The sequence below is a fragment of the Acromyrmex echinatior genome, chromosome 13 (genome assembly GCF_024713525.1).
Source record: "Acromyrmex echinatior isolate Ae372 chromosome 13, ASM2471352v2, whole genome shotgun sequence".
Classification (NCBI taxonomy): domain Eukaryota; kingdom Metazoa; phylum Arthropoda; class Insecta; order Hymenoptera; family Formicidae; genus Acromyrmex; species Acromyrmex echinatior.
In genome coordinates, this window is record NC_141864.1 from 3510325 (window position 1) to 3522874 (window position 12550).

The window sequence follows — 12550 nt, forward strand, 5'->3', positions numbered from 1 at the left end:
CTGGAAAGTGCAATCGTGATATCAGTCAAAACAGAAACGTGAAGGTATAAAATTTCATGAGCTTTATTGATGCATTATTTCATTATAAAAAGGAATACTTAACTTTTATGTTAAATTTCTCTTTTACCTACCAACATACAGTAATGCACGAATATATAATCACTATGTTATTTATCATGCATAATAAAGTACAAACTTTTCGATTCAACAATTTTCGGTTTTTTGTTTTATGCGCAAAGTGAACTATAATACATATTCGCTGATACGATCGTCTTCCTTTCCGCAGTAGATAAGACACATATACACGGGCTGAAACGGTATGATGTCGTTTATTGTTATTGTTTGTGTTAAATCGCATCGAATAAATCACACGAAACTTATGACGAGAGGGATGGAACAAAACGGAATATGACAGTGTGCTTGGTTTCTAAATTTTAATTATTGTATTTCTTTCCAGGAAGACACGACATGCGCTATCAATAAGTAACGGTATTATATAACGGTATTATAAAACATTGTCAATAAATCTGGATGTACATAAACTTTTCTTTAACACACTACATTGCAACTTGAACTTTGTTTTAAATATAAAATTTGTAAATAAAATTTTCTTGATCGATTTACAAAAGATGAAAGAAAAATCTACGATGAGTACATTAAATTTCTTTTAAAAATATCGTAAACTTGTATTTCACGCATCTAAAGTTGCTAAGATTGACGCAAATAATTATAAACAAGAACAATTTTCCATTCTAGGATTCTGCGAATTTCTTATTCTGTCAAGCATTTTCAAGTAAGTCTAAAATTATTTTATTATTTGCTTAATAAACATAACGATCGGTTTATGTCATAACATATTTAAATGCGTTTGAAGAAACTGTTGCAACATCTGTAACATTAACATTAACATCGTTAAACAGGATAACTATTAAGTGTGCCTTATTATATTAAAAAATTCTGTGAGGCTGATTAATTAACAATTGACATAACCTAATAAATCATCATAACATTTGACGAATTATAAAATTAAAAAGAAATTTATAAATACAAAATTTTCAAATTTAATAGATTAAGGTGATATTGCAGCTGCATAAAATTAGAAAGAAATATGAAAAATAATAAATATTTTTGGTTGTTTCACTACTCGCAACAAAATCCTCGATATCCAACAGTCGACTGCAATTTTCTTCCGAACTGAACGTTCTTTATTAAAGAAGACTTGACTGTTTAACAGTCTCTCTGTACAATATATACGGCAAGCATAGCTACGATGTTCTATTAACGCACGACGTTCTTGTGTTTCACGAAAAATCATGCTTCCTAATACGCGCATAATTATTAACGCAACATATAGCCCTCATATTCTCATCCCGCATTTAATTAAGCATGGTTATTTGTTGTTAATTTAATCATTTTTTTCTCATTAAAACACAATTTAAAAAAAATTATATCTATACACATAAATATCTTCAACAAATAACAATAAATTGATAATATAAAAACCGTTTAACTTACGTATTTATAAAGTGAGAGATACTTGTTTATTTAGTTAAAAAAGAAACAACAGCAAAAAGGGAAAATGATGTCTACATATTTTAAATAATGCATTAAGCAATATTTTGTTCTGTTTATACAGATATTTTCGTTAAATGCGAGACATGAAAGCATGACCTATATTTTTAGAAAGGCCAAAAAAACAGGTCAAGATACAATTTTCATTTGCATTCATTAAAGATACAATTAATTTTCTTGTTAGATAGATTTTGAAGTACACTTTGTGTATACTTTAAAAATTCTTGTTAAGAATATCTTGATCTGCATTGGCCTTCCGAGTCTCCTGGAGATATCGATACGAACATATTGCTCATAATTTATAACGTCTCGTGCTCGTGTAAAATTCGTTATTACGAGCTCGTTCGTATCTGACGAGCGTGTCAAGACCGTCGCAGTTCTATCGATATTTATAATCAATGCCACGACGAGTATCAAATGCGAAATCGACAAAATTACGACGTGACGACTTGCACAATTATTATCAAAATTATTTCAAATTTATATCTAAAACATTATCGCGATTGACTCTGCGTGACCATCCACGTATGGATGCGTAAAGAACGTTTCGATCTTATCTTACGTGGAGACTTATAATCTTTGATATCGAGAATTTGATCGATTTGGTTGAAGCTGATCACTAAAATTATGATCGAGAGATTAAATACAGGACTATTTTTCTTCCACACGTTTAACACTAACGTATATAGACGTCAAACGCGCATATTTGGCGTATAGTTACCTAAAATAGAGAAACTATACTAAATGTATTAATAAATGGTGATAAAATTAAATTCTAGAAAAATACGCGACGATTTACATAATTTTTAATGTTAAACGTGAATTCCTGTAACTCTGACAAGGGGAGAGACTCACATAAGTTATTTCACGGATTTTGAGCTTATTTTTCAGCTTTTGCGTAGTTATTCTGGAGCAAAAAATAATTCCTGTAAAGCAGTAAATTGCATCTCTGCGTATTTTTCGAGAAAATCGTGATTTTAGATCACGACGACGGATCGCTTTCAAACTTGGGGGAATCCCAGTATTCCATTATTTCCATCTTTGTATTTCCATTCCGTATTTCCATTAAAAGCGATCCGTGAAGAGGTGCAATTTACTGCTTTATAGAGACTATTTTTGCTGCTCTAGAATAACCTTACAAAAAGCTGATCAAAATCCGAAAAATACTTATGTGAGTCTCTCCTTGTGAGTTACTTTACGATAAATAATATTTTCGTTTTATATACTTTCCTAACTTATTGTTAGACTATTGGATTATTTGTTTTCTAATTAAGAGATATCGATAAGTTGACTAAACGGGTTTGTGCGTACCATCATTATATTAATATTACAGTAATTTTGCCAAAGTACTATAAACTAATTCCGTATCCTTCTAGATACGATATGTAATGCTACACAAGCGGATTTCATCGTTTAACATTAATTGTGTTATATAGTAATTACACGGTTAAAGAAGCAATCATAAGTATTTCTAATAATACATACAATTACAAAATGTAATAGTGAAATAGTACGTTTTAAGTTAGAAATAAATTAAATTAAATTTTTTAAATAAAAATTTATCCAATACGTAATTATTAAAATTCTTTGTAATATAAAATCTGAGCAAACTTTTCAAACTTTAAGCAAGTTTCTGATTTAAAAAGTTTTGTAAATAGAATAATAAAATTAAAGAGAAATGCCTTTGTAGCTAATAAAATACTATTTTGTAAAAATTATAAAGTTGGCAATTAATCTCCTACAATATGATTTCTCGCATTTAAAAACTTTAAAAATACCTATTTCTTCGATAAAATGAAGAATGAGAACCATTCGATAATCGTTTCATAAATCTTTTGTCTAAGCGTGTCGCAATGGAGCTACCGGAAGTTAATGACGGGGAAGACAATAATCGCAGAGGCATCCATGATTAACACTAGTGGAATTATTATCTACATAATGTATGCCATTTCGATCGCTCAAGTTTCGTCATTGGGAGAGCTTATAAATCGGATTCTACTCTTACAATTACACAAAACCAAAAATATGCGCACAATGGCAGAAGATTGTATCGAGACTTTCGTCAAATAAATTTGTACTTCGCAGGGAATTTCATAAAAATCTGTAGGTATAAAAAATAATTGCATGTTGAACAGCCACTTGAGTTGTAAGCGTTTTACGCTTACTATTGAAATGACAAAATTATTCACTTGGCGTTATGAAGTCGATTTCAAAGAAGTCGACGAAAAAGACGAAATGAGAACGGTCGCGTAATAATGGCTATTATTTGTGATTGCGCTTCGTTGGGGCAAATTGGATTATTTCCCGCGGTAAGTTTCTATTATATAATCCTGGTCCACATACTCGAAAATATGAGGTGCGTCCATTAGGATCCCGACGGTACCCGCGGTCGTTACTATAAAGAATATATAAAGTTGCAGTCGATCGATCACCATTGCGACGTATTTCCAATCTTCCCTTGTCTGAAAAACAATATTTTATTAAAAAAACAATTATATATTGCTTAAAAGTATTATTTATGCGAAAAGATTGTGAGGGTCTTTACCTGTATATACAAGTCTTCGTTCCTGAGATGCTCCGCTATGAACTCTACAGCCTCGGTAGCCTTGCTGGCTTCGGGGCTGAGCAACACTGAGTCCGAACTTTCGGATCCTCTTCTATCACCCATGCCTTCCCCTGCTCCAGCACCGCTAGAACTGCTCGTGGTGTGATGAACCTTACGATTAATCTTGCAATTTGGATGGTGCAGATCAGATAGTTCCATCACCTCCATTTTCGATTTTGCCAGAGAGGCTGGCAGATGCTTCGGCACCTCGGTCGGACTTCCCGAGTATGTGGAAGCTGGCAGTGTTACGTTTGGTATCTCCATCATCCATCTGATGAAATAATACCCGTTTATTCCATGTAATTGTCAATCGATAGAAACAAATTGAAATGACAATGCTTCGGCAGCATATGTAATTTAAATCTATATTATTTATATATATATCAGTTTGGTCTTGGGTGGCGTCGTTAATGTCAGGTCAAGGTCATATCGATTTTTTTAAACACCTACTTTTGATATTCCAGAATCTAATAGTTGGTATCGACCAATGGAAAAACCTCTTGTTCAGGATTATGTCCTGAATAAAATTCGTTATAATCAAGATCATTTACAAAGATTATTTAAAGATTATTTATATTATTCCTCTTATGTTTACTTTTGCATTGAAAAGTCATTATTAAGACGAAAATAAGAGAAACAATTTCTAATGACTTTGATTTTAACGAATATTATCCAGGATCCTGAATAACATTCAAGAAGTTTTAGCCATCAGTCAAACACTGCGTAATGCCAATGCCGGCAGTACTGTAACTTTCGAGCCTTATAACTCGAAAAGTACTCAATGAAAAATAACTTTATTATTATGTTTTGAAAAGTTCTTGACACCAGCTATTAGATTCTGGAATCAGAAATAGGATTTGCTATTTAAAAAAATCGATATGACCTTAATCTAACCTTGGCGACGCCACCTAAGGTCAGACTAATCAGATCAATGAATAGATCATTTAAAACCCTACAACTTTTGTAGGAAACATTTCTTTCGAAAATGCTTAGTTTTTGAGATATTTTACTGGTCCAGGGCTTTTTACTCACCTTGTAGTATAAAATATATAATATATATATATATATATATATATATATATATATATATATATAAAACCCTTTGTTGACATACTGAGTGTGAACCATCCACAAAATTATTTTAACTCTCTGAAACTTAATTTTCTTTTATTTTGTAGAATAAAAATCTAATGTTTACAAAAAAATCTCTGTTTTTTCAATTCCCAAAATAACCTACATTCAATATGTAAAATACTCTTTATCCAAAACTGATTTTTTTTTCAAAATATCATATCTGAACAACAATTTTGTAAATTTTTAATTTTTAATATTGAATTTTCAAAAGTTAAATTTATTAAAGATTTTACTCATTTTTTCTGTATTCATTGAACTCAAGAATTTTTTTTACAAAAACTGTAAAGAAATTTCAATTAAAAACTATTTAAATGTATTCTACAGACTTTGAAATTGACCCATAATTTTTTTCATATTGATTGAATTTTTTAAATAAAAATGTCATCTGTTTAAACATAATTACTCTGGATGTGAGCCACCCAGTGTGTCAAAAAGCGATCGAAAAAATAGGTATGTCAACGAAGGGTTAATTATATATATTATTAATATATATATATTAGTGTTGGAATTAATTCGTAGCGTTTTTAATGAAAGAATGTTATTTATTTCACATGAGCATTAAAAAATACATTAATGAAAGTACTTCCCATCACTTGTAAAACGTTACGAATTAATTCCAACACCTAATATATATATATAAAAGTTATAATTAAAATTAAATTGTGTACATAAATTATAATAAGATGTCAGATTACTGGTATCTATTTTATACTTTGATTTTAAACGTCATAAAATTTGTCATCATTGTTTGGATTACAATTATTTACTTAAACTAAAAATTCACATAAAGATATTATAGGCCAAGATCTATCGTACTAATTATGGCCTTTTTTTTATTCTTTTTGATTAATAATATCTCACAAAAAGAAATTCTTACCTCAACCGCGTCTTTTTTGGTCGTTTCATAAACAAGATCGCTGGCAGATATTTAAGGAAGATCTTGCGTATGAGCTGAGGCATTCTGTGGGTCCTTGGCCCGCGGAAGTTCCAATTAATGATGATCACAGTTACGAGGATACTGACAGTATTCATGATAAAAGTGAAGAGCAGATATTTGGCTATCAATGGCAGCACTAGCGAAGTCGGTGGTAAAATTTTGCTGACTAACAGGAGGAACACGACCAATGATAGAAGAATGCTAATGCCCAGAGTGACTTTCTCACCAGCCTCCGCTGGAAGGTAGAAAACGAGTACGCAGAGAAAAGAGATCAGAACTGTCGGCAGTATCAAGTTCACTGTGTAGAAGAGAGTCTTCCTGCAGAAACAATAGGAATGTTTATGTGACTTATTGTCAGTATAGGATTATGTAATTACAGTTTTGCATTAATATAATTATGAAATACTAATTACAGAAGCTAGTATCAATTCCAAAATTGACAGAGATTAGGAGTAAAATACGCACCTGCGGATAATTATGTAGAAAGTGATGTCTGTCTCCGTGGGAAAATCACCTTTGTAAACATTGAGATATGCCGGCACGTTAATAATATCCCACGTGCCGCTCTTCCAATAGTCGGACAGATCGACGAAGTTCTTATCATTGTAGAGCGCGAGAGAGACCTGGTCACCGTTGAAGGTCCATGAACCGAATTTCATAATGCATGTTTGCTGATCGAAGGGAAAATATGTTACATCTATTGTGCATGAGCTCTGATAAATTGCTGGCGGTACCCAGAGCACCTCGCCGTTCGGATATATCAGCACGTTACTTTTATAACGAACTTCATAGTTGCCGTCAGCGCTATAAACGAAGAAAATATAATTTTTATAAGTATAATTATTAAAAATATAAATGTAAATTAAAAATTATTAATTAAAAGGGAAGAAAAATTTTAACTCTCAGTCGCTGATACATCTTTAACCAAAAAATTGAAAAATAAACAATTGTTTTTATATTCATTTGTGGCTAATTAACAATTTTGGAATAATTATACTTTTAAAATAATCTATTTCAAATATCAATATTAATGTATTGAATATATATCTGAATTATTTTAGAAATTTTAATATATATTAATGTAAAAATATATATAATATATATAATGTAAACAATTGAATTATGCACACACACAGAAAGAATGATTCTAAAAAATTTAGTTAGACACAAATCTGAAATTTAATAATTTTGTTAGAATATCAAAATAATTACATAGAATGCTCAAGCTGGTTGCTAGAATATTATTTTTTGCAACATTGCTCTTCATGCTAAAGCTTTTTACATAATCATTTTCATAGTTCAACAGAATTATTTTCAGATCTGTATCTACTTAAATTTTCTAGATTTCTATCTACTTAAATTTTCATAAACGTTAATAAAACTAACGTTTTTTTCTGTATATTACGATTAATATATTTTTTTAATTTAGTAAAGTAGATAAATAACTGTCTTGATATTCATACTTATTGAATAAGACTATATCTGGTTTCCACACTTTGTCGGGTGGTAATCTGAGGACACCGATACCGCCGTAATCTGCTTCATCCCATTGTAATTGATAGTCCATCCATACGAATCTCAACCATACATTCGATTTCATAATCTGATTCTTTTCATTCTGAAAAATTGAAAGAACTTGATATGACCGAAACATTTTTTTTTTCACATTTCGTTATATCTTTGAAACTTATAATTTCTGTCATCATCTGACAAATTTGCGCGAACATGAAACAAAACAAGAAAATCTCACCACATTGATCAGTTGCACGAAGGCGAGGCCAAACCTCACGTGCACTTTCTCCGTCATATTTTGCACTGGTCGGATGAGCTTATTGTATCCTCTGAACAAGTCTCGTACCAATCTCTCTTCATCTTCGGAGCACAAACCTGCAAATAAGACGATTAACCCGATTAACGGAAACGTCCGATCGATGGATTCCTGAATCGCGTGAGATAAATTGCCCAAACTAAAAATTCGCACGCTGCTTCGTCACGCATTCTACTTTTTTCGCTTTCTCTAGGATATCAAAAAATATTAGTTTACTCCTATATCCGAACACTAAACTTTTTCTAAGGCGCACGAATTTTTCAAGCTTCATTTTGTCGCTCCGAAAACGGGCCTTACCGACGCACAGAATCGCCGAGATCAGGAATAGCCGCACGAGACGCAGGCAAAAATACATTTTGGGCGGGTTCGTTGTGGGGTTGGTTGTGGTCCCACCCGAACGCTCGAACGCGCCGCGAGCACAGCCGCCACCACCGTCGTACCTTCACTGCCACCACCACCGATCAATATAGAAGCGCAGACGCTGGCGAATAATTGCATTTCCTTCCTTGCAACCCGACAGACCGAACCCACCCTTGTCGAGTAGTTGAGATCCTCGTCATCATATATTCTCACAATCTTCGAAGTTCCATTGTTAAAGACACCATTGAAATTCCCGTACGATCACTCAACGCAAAGAGATGTTGTCAAGGGGAAGGAAAACACCATCGGACGTAGCGAGATTTTCAACGCGTCAGAGTGAACTGAGCTACCCTCGAGAGGTTGGCAACTAGGGGATGGTTGGCGGTTCTTGCAACGAATGCGCTGCTTTACCGAGGGATTCTGGACAAGTCGTGGAGAGTAGAGTTTTATAGAGAGGAATTGATAAAGCCAACGTTGATTTTTGGATTTTGATAATAAAGAAAAAATTTTATAGAAAACTCTTCTTTTGAAAGAAATAATTAAATTAAAAATATCGCAAGAGAGAAAGGAAGTATTTTGCAAAATAATTTATATTTATTCGAAAAAATAGAAAGTAGAATAAACATTAATTAAATCGTCTATAATATATTTAATAATTATTATGAATAACATATATTAATGTATAATTCAGTATTGTTCTTATTTAATTACAAAATGTGTGCCAACAAAAATGTACTCGGACAACATACATTACCGAATTTGCGCATAATTATTACATTAATGCATTAATTAATACATTTAATAATTTATATGTTTTTCACATTATAAAGATATCTAACTTTATATAAAATAATTCTAAAACAGTTATGTGCATGGATTTTTTACAAAATCTTCTTTGAGATTTAATTATTAAAATTTTCTACATTTTATATTGCGTATAAATACCTTTGGTTATGTACTTTGGAACTTGTTTAGAGAAAGCTCTGCTAAAGCTGCAATTATGGATTATCTCATTTCCTAACTTTTCAGTGACATACGCGAATAGGCCATGTTGCAGCGAAACAGCAATATTAAGCACAAGTTCAAAATTGTTTAGAAAACACGCGCCTATATTCGAGAAAGTTTCTTTACGTATTATCCTTCATTATTATGCTAACGTAAATGCACAACGCAATATCCATCATATAACATATAATTATGTATTATCGTGAAATATAATATTATCAGTGTTTTCCGTAAGAAATTTAGAGGTCTCGAGCCGCGGCTTTTGCTGAGTTTTCCAAATTGAATTTTAAATTTATCGTCATTTACATTTCTATTAGCTCGTTACCCATGCATTACCTTTTCATAGAACGCGATAATCGGATGGAACCTGACGCAGAGGCCACAGTAGTGATTTTATAATCTCAAAGAGATTTTACGTAAAATGTTTTAAAAATCTACTCGTGTTTTATTGAGTTTATTAAAAAATTTTATACGATCTTTTTAATTTATTTCTTAATTATAATATACTTATTTTTATAATTTGCAATACTTTTGGCTTATGTTACCTTTGTAATAATATATTGCAAATGACAATTAATCTTAGTGCATTAGCTTTCCCCTGGTAATTGTCCACTGCCCAAAATTAGGTAAATATCTTTGCAAGTCATGCTAGTACTGACTAGCTGGCAACACTATGCCTGCTAAGTTTGACCATTAGGATGCAACAACATGCTGCGGTAAACGCTGCTATTGGAACACCATTGGCAAGAACATACGGAACAGGATCGGTACGACGTTACTGTACAGCAAGCTGGTACTTTGAAGACATTGCTGATGTAAGTTAATATTAGCGGATATTGGCTTGAATTAATGGTAAGGAGAGATACGTATTGTTTCTCTCAAGATTCTAACACATATATAGAGTAAAGTATACAGTGATTGATCATTTGTCTATGTATTAAAATCCAAGTCAAATTATAATAGCTAATTTCACAACATAGTAACAACTGATCTTTACTAACTTCAAATAAAATATTCAATTTACAGTCCGTTTTTTTACTTTTCTGTCCGTAAATTGAACTCACAAGAAAAACTGTAGTATATAATTAAGAAATACTTAACAGTTCAATTAAACGTACATATTTAAATAGGTAAATTATATTATTATTAAACATTTAATGATATAACTTTTGTCATATATAGTTAATATACCGTTATAAATATACCTACATATTAATTGTTTTCATTCGTGCGATAATTACGAAAATGAAAGGATAATTAATAACTGTAATTGAAAAAATCCATTTTTTACGGTTATGGTATTCATTCATTGTAATTCACATATTATTCACTAAATAATTATTCCTTATAAACAAAATTACTATTTTAAGTACCTTACCTTTATGAACGACATCTTCGGGACATTTTTTTATTCAATAACTGTAAAACTTGTGATCAATAACTATCATTTTCTAAATAAAAATTTCTACTATCAGAAAAAATGAAAAACATGGTCCTATTCAAAGTTTTTTATATTTGAAATATTCTTTGAACCTTATTTAACGTTTGCTTTGCATCAAATTCAAAATTCAAATAACTTTAATAGTGATTACAGTAATTATATTAAATTTTAGCACTTAAGTGGTCAATCATTGTACACTTCACCCTATATTGGATTATAATACTCCATTATATTTGTATATAATTTTGCGAATTATGTAAAATTATTAATGTTAGATATTAATTATTTTTGGCATTATGTTGCGGTTTGGTTTTACTTTAGTTAATTTTAATTAATCCTTTCAGACCCTGCGCGCGTACATTATAATATATTGTACATCAATCTTGAAGACATCATTTTTCGAAATTATTTAATTCTATCGACATCATTAGAGATTTGATGTACATTATATAGTATAATTATATAGTATAATTTATATATGTTGAAAATAGAATCAAAATTTTGAAAAAATTAATTGTTTAGTATGAATTATTTATTAAAGTGCATATGAATTGAATAAAAAATTTGTTTAACATGATTCCTATAAAATCAGGTCCGAAGGTGTTAATAGTGGAACGCCACAGTGGAATAATTTCCTGAATATTAGTTAGTCATGGAATAGTACTGTGCCTCTATTGTTGGTCACTATTGGAACAGTTTGACAATATAACTGGCAGTTTCTCGATAGATTTTTATGGTACAGAAGTATCGTAAAATGCACCATATCGAGTATATATCGGCAACTGCAGACTGGTTTAACGGCGTCGTACGAATCACGTCAGGAGCAATCAACGGCGGCTCAGTTGACCAGAAACAATAACTCCGGAAACTCCAAATAGACGGATCGAGTAATAACGGTACGCTCAGTAAAATAACGGCGAGCGAAATCCGTGGTGTATCGCACCTCGCACAGGAAACAAAGCCGCCGTTCGTCTGCATGCATTGGGAATGGGCCGCATGCATGCGCGCTGGTCCACCGCAAAGCTACACGCGCATGCGACTGTGTATGTATGCATCGGTACGCGTTATTGTTTGATCAAGCGACGCCGACGCCCGCGTGCAACTGCATCGAAGTAGACCATGTATGACGAAGCACACAACTTGGCCTGCGCTCACTGTGCAATGAAACTGCACGCAGCGTTCGCTTTTTTTAGGAAAATATTTGCAGTCGCAGACATGGTTCGCTTTCTCTGCCTCGTGCGCGCGTTCATCGCGCGGAGAACTCTTCAAAGACTAGCTATTCGCGTTTAAAACGTGGGGTAAAACAAATTTCAAAACTCGGTGTAGCTCGACCGATGAATTATTTGTTTTTGTACATTTTGTTTAACTGAGTATATTGTCAACGCTCTGTCATAGGATTTGTTTTGTTCGACGCGAATAACATTTCAAGAAAGAAAAAAATAACAGCGTAAATAACGAATGTAAATTTAAATATGTAACTACGTCATAATTCGTTAAAAACTATTACTTATATATTTTTCACGTCCGGCACAGCTTAGAAAAATAACGCGATATTGATTACATTACATCTATCATTCGTCTATCATTCGTAGAGGAAAAAATGATAATGTCGACAAATTCGTTTTTTTATTTGTAATTTCTCATTTTTACACACGAATATTCTGTTTT

The 12550-nt window shown here is 32.0% G+C and overlaps 1 protein-coding gene across 1 annotated transcript; it reads right to left on the minus strand.

Annotated features, from left to right (window-relative positions):
• Positions 1-47: 47 nt before the first annotated feature.
• Positions 48-8882, minus strand: nAChRbeta1 (nicotinic acetylcholine receptor beta1). Its single transcript, XM_011061959.2, has 7 exons — positions 8374-8882; positions 7999-8135; positions 7712-7866; positions 6714-7052; positions 6189-6566; positions 4118-4448; positions 48-4034 (listed from the first exon to the last, which is right to left on the minus strand). Exons 1-7 carry the CDS (start codon positions 8429-8431, stop codon positions 3870-3872), a joined length of 1563 nt encoding a protein of 520 aa, XP_011060261.2. The 5' UTR covers positions 8432-8882; the 3' UTR covers positions 48-3869.
• Positions 8883-12550: the final 3668 nt, after the last annotated feature.